This window comes from Trichosurus vulpecula, chromosome X (assembly GCF_011100635.1).
Source record: "Trichosurus vulpecula isolate mTriVul1 chromosome X, mTriVul1.pri, whole genome shotgun sequence".
Classification (NCBI taxonomy): Eukaryota; Metazoa; Chordata; class Mammalia; order Diprotodontia; family Phalangeridae; genus Trichosurus; species Trichosurus vulpecula.
The window spans coordinates 45606222-45623075 of NC_050582.1; the positions used below are offsets into that span (position 1 = coordinate 45606222).

Below are 16854 nucleotides of genomic sequence, written 5' to 3' on the forward strand. Positions count from 1 at the left end.
AGGGGAGAAGAGGCCTGGATAACACAAAAGCAATGGGTAACCCCAAATGTTTTTATTGGCTTTGAAATTCCTGAGGCAAGCTCTCATTCTGACACTCCCACACACTGGCTTGGTGCCTAGTACTGACCTCCACCCAATTCAACTTCAATGTCAGAGACTGCTAGGGCCCGGCCCACCCAGGGAGAGTCGGTGGTATTTAGTGGAAAAAAATAGCAGACAGAAGATTCCTGGGTTCAAATCCTCACGCCTGGACTTACTGGCTGTCTGTAGGACCTTGGACCAAATTGCTTCTCTCTCCTCTCTGGACCTCAGTTTTCTCCTCTGTACAATGAGATTGATAATCCCTGCATGGCCTACCACACAGGGCCGTTATCCAGAAAGCAGTCTGGAAACCTTTGATGTGCTGCAGAAGGGGGTGTTGTCATTAGTTGAGGAAGGATGATATCCCAGATAAGCCACTCACAGATAATGTAGAGTTGGCTGTGTGGCCAGAGCCTAGACGCTTCTTAAAAAATTAATGAACTGAATGCTTATGTGGTATTGGAAATGATACCAGAGCCCCAGATGTTCATGGCACTGTGCCGATTAAGTGTCTTGCAGTGTTCTATGTATTTATCTCTTCCTGGTTCTTGAGGTGGAGAAAGAGACATGGTCTTCCCACAGCTTTATAGGGAGCTGGCCTTGGTGCCGTCTCGAGGCACTTGTAGGTGGCATCACTTGTGATCTTCCTTGCCTGCTACCAGGCCCTTCTCTTGGAGCTTCCAGTCCAGCTGGGGCATGGAGGCCAGGAGCAACGGATAAGTGAATGTGAATGAAACTGTGCTTTTTTTCTCCAGGTGCCGCTACTTGGCTGTTCAGTTGTCTCCTGCCATCCCTGTCTTTGCAGCGGTACTTTTCCTCTTTTCCATGGCTACGCTGTTGCGGACGAGCTTCAGTGACCCCGGCGTGATTCCCCGGGCCCTGCCAGATGAAGCAGCTTTCATTGAAATGGAGATAGGTGAGCTGGGCTGGCCAAGAAGCCCCTGAGGGGGCATAAGCTGCCAGCAGGACACTTGTCACCGTGCCCTGAATGATTGTGCAAGAATCATAACAGCTAGCATCATCCCTGGCCTTCTCTGTAGTCCATTTTCCTCCTGAGCCATTTCATGCCTGTGTACTCATCCTGTCTTTGTGCTATTCCCAGAAGGTAGATGTGGGCGGCTGTAGTAAAGCCTCAATCTTCCCCAGATTTGGTGAAACTTGGAATAGGAAAAGAGCTCAGAGTTGGAGCCAGGAGACTTGGGTTTCCAGCTTGGCTTAGCCACTTACTAGTTCTAACAACCTTGGGCAAATCACTTCCCCTTTCTGGGCCTCGGTTTCCTCCTCTGTCAAATGAGAGGTAACAACACTAGCACTTCCAGCTTCACAGATGCGTTTCGGGAGGGCCAAATGAGCTGGGTGGGTACCAACCGAGCATTTTGTAAACCCTGAAGTGCTTTGAATGTGGGTTGTCCTGTACCTGTCCTGGTGTGTTCTCCCTTTCTAGAACCTGGGTTATGAAGCCAGTACTGGTGATGACAGTCACTCCCATCTGCAGTTTCCAAGAAGCTTTTGTCACCTCAGCCCTGCCAAGCAGAGGGCACTAGGGTTAATGTCGCCACCTTACAAATGAGAAAGCTAAGGCTTAGGAAGGTCATGTGACTTGCTGATGCTCACAGAGCATTTGCCACAGAGAGTGGCAAAGCTGGACCTTGAACCCAGTCTAATGGCGGAGACCAGGGCCTTTTGCACTGTACCAGCCATGTCCTATGAACTTACATTCAGCTTACTGTGGCTCCCTGGCATCAGCCTTATAGTGACTCTACGGAATTGTCCTTTTCCAGCCATTTTGTAGATGGAAAAACTGAGTAAGATGGCAACAAGATTTGCTCCCTGGTCATAGTGGAATCTGTATCATGACTGGGATCTAGATTGATCGTTGGATCTAAATCCCATGCCGTTCCATCCTTAGTTGGATCTACCAGACTATGAAAGATACAGCTTTAACTCTTCAGTGTTCTGTTGGCCTGTGTCTGTATTTCTTCCAGCTTCCCGTCTCTGCTGGGGTGGGGGGGGACATACAACATGTTCATAGCCCATAGCAGGGCTTCTTAAACTGTGGGCGATGGGTGAGGGCTGAAAGCAGGACACTGCCCTTTGTTACCTCTGTCATTTTAGGCAAGTCCCTGAATAAATCTGCTTGTTGCAATTCTTTGTTAAAAGGGATGACTCCCTGGGAGCAGGGAGGAGTGATAGAGGGGAAAACAGTAGGTGATATTAAAACAAAAGATAGCAATAAAAATGGATTTTTAAAGAGTTGCCACATGCCATCCCCAAAGGATCCCAGATTGTTAGAGCAGGAATGGACCTTGGAGATAATGATGATTCCCCATCCTCCACCAGAAAAAGATGAAAAAGAATACCAAATTTCCCACAACAAGGAGGCATAGGCGGGCGAAGCAAATGCCCCCACAGAGTTCCCCATCCCCCTTCGTCAGCTTCACCCTTGGGCCTCTGGGGATCATGTTTCAGCGTTGCCTTGGTCAGAGTTCCTTCTTGGAGCTTTTCAAAATTGTTTGTTTTTACAATGTTCAAAGGATGGTATACATTGTTCTCCTGATTCTACTTGCTTCACTCTGCTTTGGTTATAAAGTATATGTACAGATGTATATGGTTATAAAGTATAAGTACAGATACAAATTTGACTCCCTGGCTGGGAGTCACACACAGCCATAGTGGGCAGCCCTGCACCAGGGGTCCTACACTCCAAGCACTAAAACTGCCCCAGCTGGGGGGGGGATTTGGTGGAGAGGCCACAGAGCTGTAGATGGGGCAGGGCCACGAGGAAGCCCCCACGAGGGGAAGGGGAGCTTATGTTAAGCCAGAAGAGGATATATACTTGAAGTATACCTCTAAGTCTTCCCAGGGTTCTGTGAAACCACCCCTCTTTGTCATTTCTTACAGTCTGCACAAGAATATTCCATCACATTGATATAACATAACTAGTTCAGTCATTCCCCAGCTGATGGATAACTCCTTAGTTTCCAGTTTTTTTGCTACCAGAAAAAAGAGCTGCTATAAATTATATTTGTGTACATAGAGGACCTTTTCCTTGGTCATTGATTTCTGGGATTGAGTGGTATCACCGGGTCAAAGAGTGACAATTATTTTTTAAACCGTAGTGGATTAGAATGAATTGTTTTGAGAATTACTATCACTTGGGTACAATCCAGGTGTTGAAAACCCAGGTTGAGAAATGCTGATTTGGGGGTTGGGGGAATGTGCCAGAGCAGCTCATCTCTCTTTGATTGAACTTTGGCAGTAACTGTCAGAGAGGTGTCAAGGACCACTGGGCTTGTGTCAATCACCTACAATCTGGATTGGATCTTGTCTTTCAGAGGCAACCAATGGCACGGTGCCGCAGGGTCAGCGTCCACCCCCTCGAATCAAGAATTTCCAGATCAACAACCAGATAGTGAAGCTAAAGTATTGTTATACATGCAAGATCTTCAGGCCCCCCCGGGCCTCCCATTGCAGCATCTGTGACAATTGTGTGGGTAAGCAGAACATTTTGGGGGGTTACCCTGGCCAGCTTGATCCTAGGTGTGGGTGGGAGTGTTTGGGTGCTGAGAGACAGCTCTCCTTAGGAGGATCCATCAGCCTCACTTTATGTAGGGTGACAATTTTAGAGCCAGTTCAGATTTTAGAGACCAGCTATTCCAAGAGTTCTTAGCCTTTTTGTGTTTGGCGTTCTGGTGAAGCCTTTCCTCAGAATGTTTTTTAAAAATTCATAATTGAAGGAAATGCTAAATTTCAATTAGAGATTAATAAAAATAAGGAAGTCAGTTTTTTTTCTAGGGAATTGGTGGGTCTCAGGTTAATAATCCCTGGTCTAGTCTAACTTTCTCATTTTGTAAGAAACTAAGGAAGCCTAGATTGGGCAAGGGACCTAGCCAAGGTCCCACGGGTAGCAGAGCCAGGAATGAAACCCAGAGCTCAGGACTCCAAAGCCCTGTAGGGCTCTTTGCATGCCACGGATCCTCTGCTGGGAGGTGTCTGGCTTCCCCAGCTGTGACTGGGGAGAGGTATCTAGTTATGTGAATTCTTAAGGGGAGTGAAGAATCTTTCCCTGACTTACCAATTGTGTTAAATCTATATTTTCCTTAACTGAATTTGTTTAAAGTCATGGGGGCATGAGAGCCTTTGTCCACTGGAGGGCAGTAATGCCAGGCTTTACCAGGCTGGCAGCTGTGTCTGCACCTGAGAAGGCCTTCCCATTTTGCATGCGGGCTCTGCCATGGCTAGCTCTGCAGCAGGTAGTGCCGGCAATTCCAGTCCTCTCAGTTGGGTCATTGTCTAGAGGCACATTGGTTAAATCAGTTTTACTGCTGAGAGCCCACATGGCATTCCTGGGCACATTGCTTTCATCTTACTCCTGCAGGTGTCTGCACCAAAGTTGGGTGGGCCAGAGGACCGTGCTTTTAGTAGATGGGAACAGTTACTTGTATGCTGAATCCTAATTCAAATGTTCTGGGAATGACATCTTTTAATGGAGGCCTATAATGAATCCTTTTTGGTAAAAGAAAGAGCCTTCCTTCCTGCATCCAATTTCTTTCTTGTATCAACCCAAATTTTTATGTGTCAGGTTTGTTATTTTCATAGAAGTTCAGAGTACACTTGGAGCCCAAACCTGTGATCTGTGGGCAGCATGAGAAGAGTGCAAAGGCCAGTGGAATCTTAGCCAGCTCTGATACTTCCAGCTCTGTAATCTGTCTTGTTCAAGTCCCTTCTGTTCTCTGAGCCTTGGTTTGCTCATCTCTCAAATGGGCATCTACTTTCTGGTGAGGGGGCTGGGAGGGTCAAATAAGATAATGGACACAAGGTGCTTCGTAAAGTGCTGGAAATAGGACCTATGGGAATATTGTAGGACAAATTCTGTTGCCTGTGCTGGTGATGCACACCCTCCGTTGCTCTAACACAGCAGCCTTAGCAGATCCAGGAGGACAAGAAACCTGGGGCTCAGGACAGGGGAAATGATTTATTTGCTTGTGCAAGTAGCAGGGGCGGCTTAGAACCTAGGCTGTCTGGGTCTGAGGCCCACGGTCCTTCCACTGCACCAAATTGCTTTCCAAGGTGCTTAATGTGATTTCTCCTGAGCCTCCAACATCAGTGTAAACTTGGGCAAGTCTCAGTTTCCTTTTCTGTGATCTTTAAGGCCCATTCCAGTTCCAAATCCCTCGGGCCTTAAAGCAGCCTGTGGATGCATGTTCATGGGTGTATTGGGGTACCCTAGAAATGAGAGATGCTTTTGTTCTAAATTATTGGTTCTGAAGACATCCCCATTTACCACCACACCACACTACACACATATACCACACACACACACACACACAATGAGCTGTATTGTGCCCATTTGGTCTGGATGAATGATCATTCTCATGGTTGCATTTTTATTTGTACATCAGCCCATAACATGCAGATGCTATTTGGACTCTCCTCATCTCAGTTTCCTCCTTCATAAGTAGGGATGACATTAGTCACCCTACTTATCTCCCAGAGCTATTGTGAGGGTCAGCTGACATGATGAAAGTTTTTATAAAATATAGAAGGTTTTATAAAATTATAAAGCACTACACTTGATTAACTGAAGTCTCAATGTTTATCCTTATTAAATGATAAATGGAATTAATAGATTGTGTAGCTTAATCTATGAAGAATGAGACTCAGTTTGGGATACATGTCAGGAAGGGATGGGGTGGGGTGGTGTTTGTACAGGTTTTGGTCTCAAGCTGCCTTTCCTTTTGCCCTTCCTAGAGCGCTTTGACCATCATTGTCCCTGGGTCGGAAATTGTGTCGGCAAGAGGAACTACCGTTACTTCTACCTCTTCATCCTTTCTCTCTCCCTCCTCACCATCTATGTCTTCACCTTCAACATAGTCTACGTGGCCCTGAGTGAGTAAAGAATGAGACGAGCATTTGGAATTTTCAGGGAGCTGATGTCAGCCTTGGAGATCTGGGATGGTATAGCACCATAGCTGGCTCTCTGAATTTGGTGGCAATGGCAATTACTGACAATGAGAGGGGCCTCCTCAGCCTTATTCACCTCAAACAAGTCTTTGTTGAGGCCCACTATAGGGTCAGCCCACTGTAACAAAACCACCTTAGTACCTTAGTATATTAGAAAGAGCCCTGGACTTCTTTTTAATATCTGGGTTCAAATCCCAGTTTTGCTGGAAGTGACCTTGGGTGAGTCACTTAACTTCCGTTCGTTTCAGTTTCCACATCAGTAAAATGAGAGGGCGGGGCTGGAAGGCCTCTCAGGTTCCTTCCAGCTTTAGACCTTATGATCACAGTTAAGATTTTTTCACTCCCTGGCCTATCCTTTTTACTTCCTGCATGGTCTTACCTTTAGGGGAGACTTTGGCAATTAGGCCACCTGCAGGGGATGTTTCTGAGGCCTGTTACAGAGAGAGCAAGGCTGTTTAGTCTCCATACATCCCATGCCTGGTCCTTTACACATACATATACAGCTGTGGGTTTCAACCTGCGTAGAGAAAAGGAAGGTGGAGCGGGGGTGAATTCTGCTTCCATGGCTGGGTCCAGAGGAAAGTAAAAAAAAAGCTACAGGAAAAGGGATGGGCAGCATTGGCCTGTAGAGAGGCCAGAATAAAGGGGCCTCTCTACCTGTCAGACCAAAGGAAGAGGAGAAGGGTACCGAGAAGGTGAATGGGTATGCTGCTTTTCTTAACAAGATCACTAGCTTTTCTCTCTACTTCTTTCTCACAGAGTCCTTGAAAATTGGCTTCCTGGAGACGTTGAAAGAAACTCCTGGAACATATCCTTGTTTTGGAAAGAATTTCTCTTTGTGTTCCTTCCCACTCTGTTCCCTCTTACTCCTTATCACCGAATTCCTGTCTTGGACCCTTTTGGGGGTTTCCAAGGCCAAATAACATGACACGTATCAAGCAGACCAAAGCAGAGAAATCTTAGCATCTACGTCAATCCTGCCCCCTCATTTTTTAGGAGACCTAGAGAGGGGAAGTGACTAGGTCAAGGTCACATAGCTAAGAAATTTCAGAGCCAGGACTTGATGTTCCTGTCTTCTGACCCCAAATTTAACGTTCCTTTTCAGCACACTAATGCCTCTGTCTAAAAGTGGATTCAGACGGGGACCAGTGGTGATGATCAGTCCAAATCTGTAACAATTGCATGGAACACAAACCACAGGCCCATTCGGGAGCCGCTTGACTTTATTTACCTTATTTTTTTTTTTGTTTCTGAATACCTTTTTAAAAAGGTATAGATGAAAGGTAGCAAGGTGGAGTGGAAAAAGCCTTGGATTTGGAATTAGAAATCTGGCTTTGGTTCTTGATTTCTTTCACTTATAATTCATTAGCAAAAATGAAAATGTTTTGGGAGCAAGTCTCTAACCTTTTTGTAGCTGCCTTTGAAGGCTTCTCGTAATCTAGCTTCTCCCCTGGCATGGAGTCAGAGAACCTGCATTCAAATTCTGGTTCTACTTGCTTTGTGACCTTGGACAAGTCACTTAACCTCTACTGGCACCTTACATTTGCACATTTGTAAAAGGAGGGAATTGGACAAAGTCTCTGAGATCCTTTTCAGCTCTAAGGGCTTGGAAGTAGCTAACCTTGCCTGTCTCCTCTAGCTAGATTCACTGCTCTTCTATGTTCCTTAACGTGGGCTCACTGTGCTGGAAGTACTCATCTGCTTCTTCACCCTCTGGTCTGTTGTGGGGTTGACAGGATTCCATACGTTCCTCGTGGCCCTCAACCAGACAACAAATGAAGATGTGAGTCAAGGCTTCCCCGCTTCATGCCATACTCCTCCCTCTGCCCCAGGGCCTCTCTTCTCTCAACCCAACAGCAAATTGGGACTTTAAAGCCCTTCACATGCATAGATGGACTCTGGAGGAATCCCATCCTTGGAGAAAGGAAGAATGAAAGGGAGAACGAAAACCTTGAACCCTGCCTTACCTGTGCTCGTTAAATATATTTGAAAGTACAAGCAGGTTCAGATAGGGTGCCAAGCTATAATGAGTTACAATGGGGAAACTAAAGGGTCCTTAATCTGCAGAGTTGGCAATGGAGAGACAGAGAAGCCGTTCCCCGTTAGAGATGATTTGGGTTCAGAGATCCTGGATGGTGCTGCCCTGGGCTTGCAGTTCCGATGACTTTATTCAGTCCAGTAAATATTTGCTTAAGCCTCTTGTGTGTGCAGGACAATGAAGTCCTTAGGGCTGTCAGCACCATAAACAGAGTGACCTCTGCAGTCCTAGGCAGTAGGGAGCATAGGCCCAAAGGAAATAAGAGGGAGGGAAGGGCCTTCAAGGAGCTGATAATCCAGGTTTGAAGAGAACCCCATGGGAAACGACATGTCTGTATACAGAGAAACATGAAGCCTCACAAGTGGAGGGAATTCCCTTAAGGGCAGAGCAAGGGCTGCGGCTAAAGACGGAAAGCTTAGCTCTAGAGAAGGGGGATGGGTGTGAATTGGTGGCTAGGTGGAGGAGGGCGGTCCAGCTGGCAGAGATGACATGTGCAATATCATACAAAGTAATATTAGAGTTATCTGTGTGTTGTGTCCCCTGCATGAAGGCAGGGACCGTTACCAAATTGTCTCTCACACACACACACGTACGTACTTGTGCTCACCTGCCCAGACATACCCCAAGCACTCTGCACACATTAGGTGCCTAATGAATGGTTTTTAATTATCTAAACTTTGCTAAGTGCTAGGGGACAGAAAAAGCTTGATTATCCAGTTCATTGGACACTTAGGCACCTACTATGTGCACCACACCACTCAGTATTGAGGGGAAAATGGTGCAAGAAATAGGTGCTTAATATATTTGTTGAATTGTGTGTCAAGGCATATCGGGGTAAGTGTTGTTTGAATATATGGAAAGGAAGTGGGTTTTTATTGTTGGGGCAAAGGGTCCAGGGGGAATGAAGATGGGGGAAGCTTAAGAGATGGGGCTCTGGGGAGGTGCTCAGCTGGACAGAAAGGCCCTCAGAGGCCGGTCTGGGGTGGCTAGATTTGGCAGAAGGAGCCTTTGCCCTTGTCTTTCAGATTAAAGGTTCCTGGACAGGGAAGAACCGTGTACAGAACCCATACAGTCACGGCAACATCCTCAAGAACTGCTGTGAGGTGCTGTGTGGCCCCTTGCCTCCCAGGTACGTGTGGGGTAGGTGGGATGGGACCAGGCCCTGTCTTTGCCGGCACCTTCTGCTGACTTCTTCTGAGGGGGGTCTTTTTTGGCCAAACCTTGATGCTGTCATGGTGTGAGAACCATATATCAGCTCCCCTTTCTATAGCACTTGGAGGTTTTACCAAACACTTTTCTGGAACTGAGGCAAGGAAGGAGGGAGTACAGATGTTACTCCCTACTCTGCAGCCAGAGAAAGTGAAACCTCCGATAAATGACTTGTCCCAGGTCACACGGCTGAGTCGAAGTCTTAAGTGCTAGCGTTTTCGATCTGGGCTGCTTCCTGGCCCCCTTTGGCAGGCAGTCTTGTGAAACTTGTAGATGAGCTTTCTCAGAATCTTGGTTGTAAATGAATAAAAAAATACGGAGGATGACAGAGGAAGCTGGTTATATTGAAGTAGAGTTATCCAAATATATCTTTTGAAAAGTTCACTGACTCTAGGTTCTGAACCCTGGCTTTAAAGTCTGACTGACCTTACTCTGGTTGGGGAGGGGCCTGGCCACTATAGGTGACTGTTGATTTCAAATCCAGATTGGCCTGAACTAGACCCTATAGTGTGGAAAGTATGACAAGATGCAGGCTGAAATCAGAGGGAGGAGAGAGGGAAATGTGAACTTGTGTCCAAGAGAGGGTAGTCAGCCTAGAAACCTTAGGAAGCACCAAAGGTTAGGTGAGAATCAACAAAAGTAAGTCCTACTTTCCACAGTGGTGAGTGAACTATAGGGCTTCATTCCCCAAGATGATGAAATAGGCTGAAACCGTGCCCCTGATGGAGCTAAGGCCGAGGGTGACAGACCCATGATGGAGTATTAGAGCAAACAAGAATGCCCCAAATGGTGACTCCTCCTCTCTAAGGCTGAAGGCAAAGATGGCACAGTGGGCACCAGAGGTAGTCCTGGCTCGATTACTTCCCAGCTCTTGCTCCTCTGGGGCCTTTTTTCCTTTCTTGTAATCTGTTTTTCCTCCTTTGTAAAGGGAGAGTGTTGGAGTAGATGATCTTGGAGGTCAGTCTAAAGGTCTAAGGTTGCCCCTAAACTGTCCCCTTGGTGCTTGTGTCTGAGACTGGGTCCTGGGCTGTGAGGACCCTGGGGTAGACTGGGTGGGGGGCTCCGGATTCAGAGTCCAAAGAATTGGCCTTGAGTCTCAATGCTGTTACTTCCTAGCATCTCTTCTCCTTTTGTCCAATAGGAGGGGTTTGTGCTTCAGTGATATCTAGGGTCACCTAGGTGACCTCTTCACTCTCCCCCGAATGTCTCATCACCCCCTACCCTCCCACATGCAAACAAAGTTGCTGATGAGAGTGGGAAATGTTTCAGAACCTTGAGAGTCTCTGTCTTGGGGAAAAATCTTTCCTGTTGGAGGGAAAGAAGAGGTGTTAAGGCTAGGTAGGCCCTGTTGTTAGCCAAAGGTCGAGGGGACCGAGAAGAGTCACTGTTGCCTTTCCTCCACAGTGTGCTTGATCGACGGGGCATATTGCCACTGGAAGAAAGTGGAACTCGACCCTCGAGCACTCAAGAGGCCAGCAGCAGCCCATTTCCACAGAGCCCAGTAAGTGTTCCTAAGTCTTCCCCATCAGATAAAAGAACAGCTTCCATTTCTCCAGATCTTTGAAGGCCAGTGAGGTGGTTAGTATGACAGTGTTTATTTTTCCTTCAGGAAAAAAATTGCTCATTATGCCAATGGGAAGGAAGAATGAATATCAGAGGTGAAAATTCCTTTTGGGTCGTCTCTCTTCTTTATGGCTTTAGCAGCTATCTTGACACCTGTAGCACCAATGGTTGTAGTTACATAATTGCCTGAAAATGCAAGTATTATTTTCATTATACAGAGGGGGAAACTGAGGTCCATAAGAGGGAAAAGGAAGCCCAGGTCACATGACCAACATCAGAGCTGGCAATTAAACTCAGGTCTTCTGCCTTAAGACTTGTTCTCCCACGCCATCCTTCTTTTTCACTCCTTTCTGTGGTGACAGCAACTCTGGTAGAGGTGGTCTCTCTTCTCTTTTTGCAGCAGCATGGTATGGTGGGAAGAGTGTCTGACTTGTCAGGAGATACCTGGATTGATTTCCTCCCCCTCGACTTCCTGGCTTCATAACCCTGGGCAAGTCATTTGACCTCTCAATGCCCCAGGAAACTCTCTTAACACTAAAAGTTGTAGGGGCAGCTAGGTGGCACAGAGCACTGGCCTTGGAGTCAGGAAGACCTGAGTTCAAATCCATCCTCAGATACTTACTAGCTGTGTGACCCTGGGCAAGTCACTTAACCCCCATTGCCTCAAAAAACCCCAAAGAAAAGAAGCTGTAGAACAGTCCCTAAAGTCATTGGTAGTCTCCTGAGTTCCTGTCTTATGTATACAAGCATTGCCTACTAAATATTTTGGACTGGATGTCCCATAGGCATCTCACACTTAACATGTCCAAAACAGAACTCTATCTTTTCTCCCAAACCCACCTCCCTTGCAAACTTCCTTATCTCTCTTGGGGGCAGGCACCCAGATTTGAGACCTTGGTGTCATATGCTGCATAGCCAATGAGTTGCCAAATCTTGTTGATTCTCCTTCCACATCTCCCATCTGTCCCCTTCTCTCGCCCACACCACAACTGTCCTCATTTAAGATCGTCATCTGGACTATTGTGCTAGCTTCCTAATTGATCTCCTTATGCACCCACTCTCTCCCTTCTCCAGTTCATCTTATACACCAGCGCAAGAGCCCATCTGGGCCTTAGTTTCCTCTTCTGTAAAACAAGAAGTGTTTTACCTGGTGTTTGGTTTGAGTGTCGTTTTCTTCGATTTTGTTATAAAGGCTACAAGCCTAGTAAAAATAAAAGAAAATGAAGATAAAGGACTTGGTGGTCTCTAAGGTCCCATGACCAGATTTGGAAGTTGAGTGTGGTACATGTATTCAATCCTGATTCTGAATTTGAAGGAGACTTTGATTTCAGCCTGTTCTCTTTTCTCCCTCAGGTGGTCCCCACAGAGCCACTGAGCTCCAATGAGCTGCCCCTGAAAGCCTGTGCTCCTGAGGAGATGCAGTCCAGTGTTCTGGCCCGGCAGGGTCCAGACTCCCCAGAGACTCCCCAGGAGGCCTCTGGAGCCCAGAAGTAGCTTCTCTGCACAGCAGAGAGACAGAGACACCTGTGTTTTTCTTTAATGAGAGCGGAGAGTGATTGAGGGGGAGAAGACAACCTTGAGACAGAGGGCAAGCGAGCCAACCCTTTTGCCGTTTCTTTCGTCTCTGTTCACCCAATTCTGGATTGGAATATTCTCTATCCAAGCTATTTGTCCTGGACTCCAGAAAGTAGCAGAGTGATGTCCATTACATATAGTAGCTTGAAACTTGGGTTTCAACGGCCTTGGCCTCAAGAGTTCCCTTCGGGTCACTTCTTTGGCTCTGCTAAGGGAAGTAGGGAGAGTTGTTAACACCCCATTACTTGTCCCTGGACCAGAGATAGCCTCTCAGGCTTCTGTCCATTGAATCCCCAAAGGGCCCAAATGAAAGCAATTTGAGCCCTATTTCCACCCCTAGATGGAGGAGAGGAATGGGGACGGAGCAGAGCTGTGACTGGCAGAGTCTTAGTGCCATTGGTGCCGTGCCAGTTCATGCCTGTGGGGTGGGATCCTTCTATCTGGACACTTGTATTTATTAATGTAGCTTCCTTCTTCAGTCTTCCTCTCCATTCTCTACCTCTCTGACCCCCTTCTTTTTCAATTAGATAGAAGTTAGTAGGAATAGTTAGTGAGTTAACAATTTGCAGTTTTCATAGCCCAACCCAAAACTTTGTAATGTCTGTGCCACCCTCAGTAAAAAATTGTGTGATGCCAATAGCTACGCCCCCACTGTTCTCTCTGTCTCTTTATCTCTCTGTCTCTCTCTTTATCTGTTTCTCTCTGTCTCTTTCTCTCCCCTTTTCTAATATCCTTTCCAGACTCTTGCTCCATTTGGGAGCAGTAACAACAGCTAAAAAGTCTGCACTTTGGTGCCTCCTTTTCTTCAAGGGGTTTGCAAGTGTTCATAAATGCTGCCCCTTTTGCCCCCTCTCCCCAACTTCAAGTTCAGTCCATGAGGCCTCCAGTGGTCTCAAGTGCACAAATAAATTGAGGCACAAAGGAATGGCTTCAGAGCCGGGTGAGAAGGGGGAACCTCCCGCGGGTTAACTCACAGGCCTTGGCCAGTGTTTCCCTCCCTTCGCCCTCTTCCCTAGGGCTAACTCTCATAGCACTTCTGCTGGCCTTTGTAAGTGCAGAGGCCCAGGATGATCCCCACCCCTACCCCCCACCCCACAGTGGTGGGCTGGGTCCCCCGTCCAGCATTTGGGGGACCGGTTTTCTCCAGCCCTCAGCTGCGCTTCAGGGATAAGGATTTGTGTATCAAATGCAGCTGTGTTTCTGAGAGAGTCTATGTTCTCCCCTCCCTTTCTAAACTGGGGTCCTGTGGAGATGACTTTAGTGGGGAGAGGGTTAACCAGGGCTTTTTATCTGTTTGAAGGTGATTAAACTGTGTTGATGCAAACTGCCTGCTTCCTTCCATTTTCAAACGACTGCGAGGTTGTGGGTGGCACGGGGTTGTGGGTGGTGTGCGAGTGTGTTGGGGTGGGTGCCAAGAGTTGCTTGTGGGAAAGCTCCTACCCAGGCCTACATTCCCCTCATTGGTGGGGCTGTCATATGGGAGAAGTTCACTGACCAGGACCACAGGGACACTCAGCTGTTCACCTAGCTGTGAGCCAGTTTTCCTTAAACCACTGCCCAGGAAGAAAGGGTTTTAGAGATAGTTTGTGGTGAGAACGAGGTGGCAGGGGCTATGTTTGATCTATCAAGGAGGAGAAATTTCATTTCTGTGAGACTCAGGAAAATGGGGCAGGAGGGATGAGATGATCTCGAAGGTCCCTTCCAGTGGAGGTTGAGAAAGTGAGTCTCCAACACGTCATTAAGGATTTTACCTGTATGTAAGTGGAGGCTCCTAATGATAAGTACTCTTAGGCATTCATTAAAATAGGCCTAGCAGGGCCTCCCTTTGGAAACTGTAGCAGTTCTCAAGAAATAGAAGCCTGCATTTCCTTAAAAAGACTGAGACTTTGGAGTCTCTCCCTCTCATCTACAGCTGGGGAAACTAAGGCCTGGAGGGGTGAAGTGACTTGCCAAGGGTCACGGAGCTCAGAAGGGTCTTCCCTAGAGCTTGGCTCCAGGTTCTCTGAAACTTGGCCCTGATCTTTCCACCTGACACAGAGTCCCAAAGGGCACCGCCTACAGGACTTAACCCTATTGCCCATGTTATTCCCTGGTCTGGGCTCAGTTCACCCCATCCCATTCCCTTCCTACTGTGAAAAGGTGATTTGGTCATCTCACAAACCTCCATCTTATGCTATATTTCTCTTTCTGACAGGAAGGGGAAGAGTGGGGAGTTCCCTTGGTTTCTTCCCCTTTTCGGTTTCTGTTCTTCCATATTGAGCTGTTTCCACCCCCAACTTCCAGCCTACCCATTGCCCTTTCTCTTCCTTCTCAACTCTTTCATTTGTTTTTGAGACCAGCCAGGACAGCTGGCCCGTTCAGACTGCCCACCAGCTGGGATAGTCCTAAAACTCCATTCTGATCTCAACGGAGATTGGAAGATTGATCTTCCCACGGGAATGGGCCTAGAATTGTTTGTCTTTTCAATGGCTGAGCCCTCTCTCCAGCTCCCTTCTACACACTCCCCCTCCCCAACTCTTTCCCCCCCTTTCCCTCTGCAAGGCAACTCCCAAGTGTCCCACTTCCCCAGACTGGTTGGCAACAGTCCTGAAATCCCACACTATGGAGAACTGCAGCTATTCTTGACTATTCCCTTCATGCCCAAGTGGCCTTGGGATCCTTGGTTGTGATCAAGATCACCACTTCTCCTTTTGTTCTCTGAGCCCACACCCTCCCCCCATAGCCTGGATTATGTCTGGGCTGAATTCCATGTCTCCTAATCCTGACCTGCCTATTCCGATCAAATTTCTACTTGTTGCTAAAGAAATTAAAAATGTACTTTTCTTTTAAATAGATGTGCTAATTTAATATGTATTCTGCACTTTGGTGTGAATTAAGATATGTGTATTGATTTCTGTTCTACCTCTTGGTATTTCTTACTGAAGCAATCTTTTTTTTTTTTTAAAAAAACCAATTAATGAGACTTGAATTGGTTTGAAAAATAAATTCAGAGATGTGTGTGTGTGTGTGTGTGTGTGTGTGTGAGACTTCCTCATCTCTCTGCTTGTGTGTAGTTTGAGTGACCCCCACCATGTTGGGCACGGCTCCCTTCCTTTTGGGGTGAGGGGTTCTTAGTGGGATTCCCCTTTGTGTCCCCTTGGATTGACTAAAGCGGTAACCTAGCAACTCTCCCACTTTTCCAGGCCTTAAACCTTCATGAGTCAGTTCTAGTTTTAACTGGTTTTGCCTTGCCTAGACTAGGAGAAATTGTCTCAGGATGATGCCTTTGAAAACCTGGGCCATAATATCCTACATTGACATTGCTTTCTGGTATAAAAGGCTTACACATTTAGCCCTTACAACTCTGTAAAGGAGACAGGGTAGGTAGTGTTATATCCATTTTACAAACGAAGAAACTGAGGCTCAATGAGACACAGTGACTTACCCAGATTCACAGATAGTAAGCGACAGTACTCGGAGTACCCAAATTTTGATAAGCTGTAAAATAGGAAGAGCACTTTGAATCTGGGATATGTGGAGGCATTCCCTGACTGAGCAGGAAGGGGAAGGACTCTGGGAATCCTGAAGGGCGAGGAGGCTCTTCTTGAATCTCAACTTTAGAAGCCTAAAGTGGGGAGTGGGGAGAGCTGAGGATGTCAGTGGGGGAGCCCAGAGCCCTTTTCTCCTTCAGGGTTCCTTCTGCCTCCCAGGGGCCTTGCTGTTGGGATGAATGGGACTCACTTTAAAGAAGGGGAAACTAAGGTCCTGAGAGAGGAAGGAACTTGTCCAAAATCACAGGTGCTAAGTAGCAAAGCCAGGATTCAAACTTGGGTCCTCTGCCTTCAAATTCAGACTTCTTCCTAGTTCTCCAGGACCCATCCTTTCCCCATCTACATCCAGCTGGGAAACCTCATTCTGAATTTCCTGGCTCTGGAACTTTCTTAGTCCCAAAGACTCATAGACTGTTAGAAGTGAAAGGTCCCTTAGATATCATCCAGCTCAACTCTGTCACGAAGAGGAAGAAACTGAGGCCCAGAGAGGTGAGCACTTTCCCCAGATCCACCCTTCCCTCACTGGGATACTCAACAGTATGGTTGAAAGAGCCCTGGTTTGGGAATCACAGAGAACTTGGGTTCAGATCCTTATCCCATGATTCCCCTGGGCGATCCTGGACAAATCCTATGCTATATGTTTGTTTCCCCTCATTTTGCTTCCTCCATTGACACAAATCCTAGCCCCTTCTAGTTCTACAGGGGTTTTTAAGAGTTCTTTCAGCTAACTCGGTGATGAGCAGCCTCTAGTTATCTAGCTAGCTTGGTTTATCTTTCTGCTGGTAGAACCTTCAAGAACCCAGGGGTTACCTCCACTCCGTGAGGAGACCTCAGCTAAGGAAACTAGTGCAGGGCCCTAATTTTACAGAATGGGAAACTGAGGCCCTCACTGAT

General features: G+C 47.0%; 1 protein-coding gene across 1 annotated transcript in view; it reads left to right on the top strand.

Annotated features, from left to right (window-relative positions):
* The window catches only part of ZDHHC9 (zinc finger DHHC-type palmitoyltransferase 9), a 35622-nt gene extending 21868 nt beyond the window's left edge, over positions 1-13754 (top strand). Inside the window, exons 3-10 of the mRNA XM_036740277.1 lie at positions 837-997; positions 3417-3575; positions 5833-5970; positions 6805-6853; positions 7726-7828; positions 9109-9212; positions 10697-10793; positions 12209-13754. Coding sequence (XP_036596172.1) covers positions 837-997; positions 3417-3575; positions 5833-5970; positions 6805-6853; positions 7726-7828; positions 9109-9212; positions 10697-10793; positions 12209-12349 — 952 coding nt within the window. The 3' untranslated portion in view covers positions 12350-13754. The remainder of the gene's footprint in view (positions 1-836; positions 998-3416; positions 3576-5832; positions 5971-6804; positions 6854-7725; positions 7829-9108; positions 9213-10696; positions 10794-12208) is intronic.
* The last annotated feature ends 3100 nt before the right edge of the window (positions 13755-16854 follow it).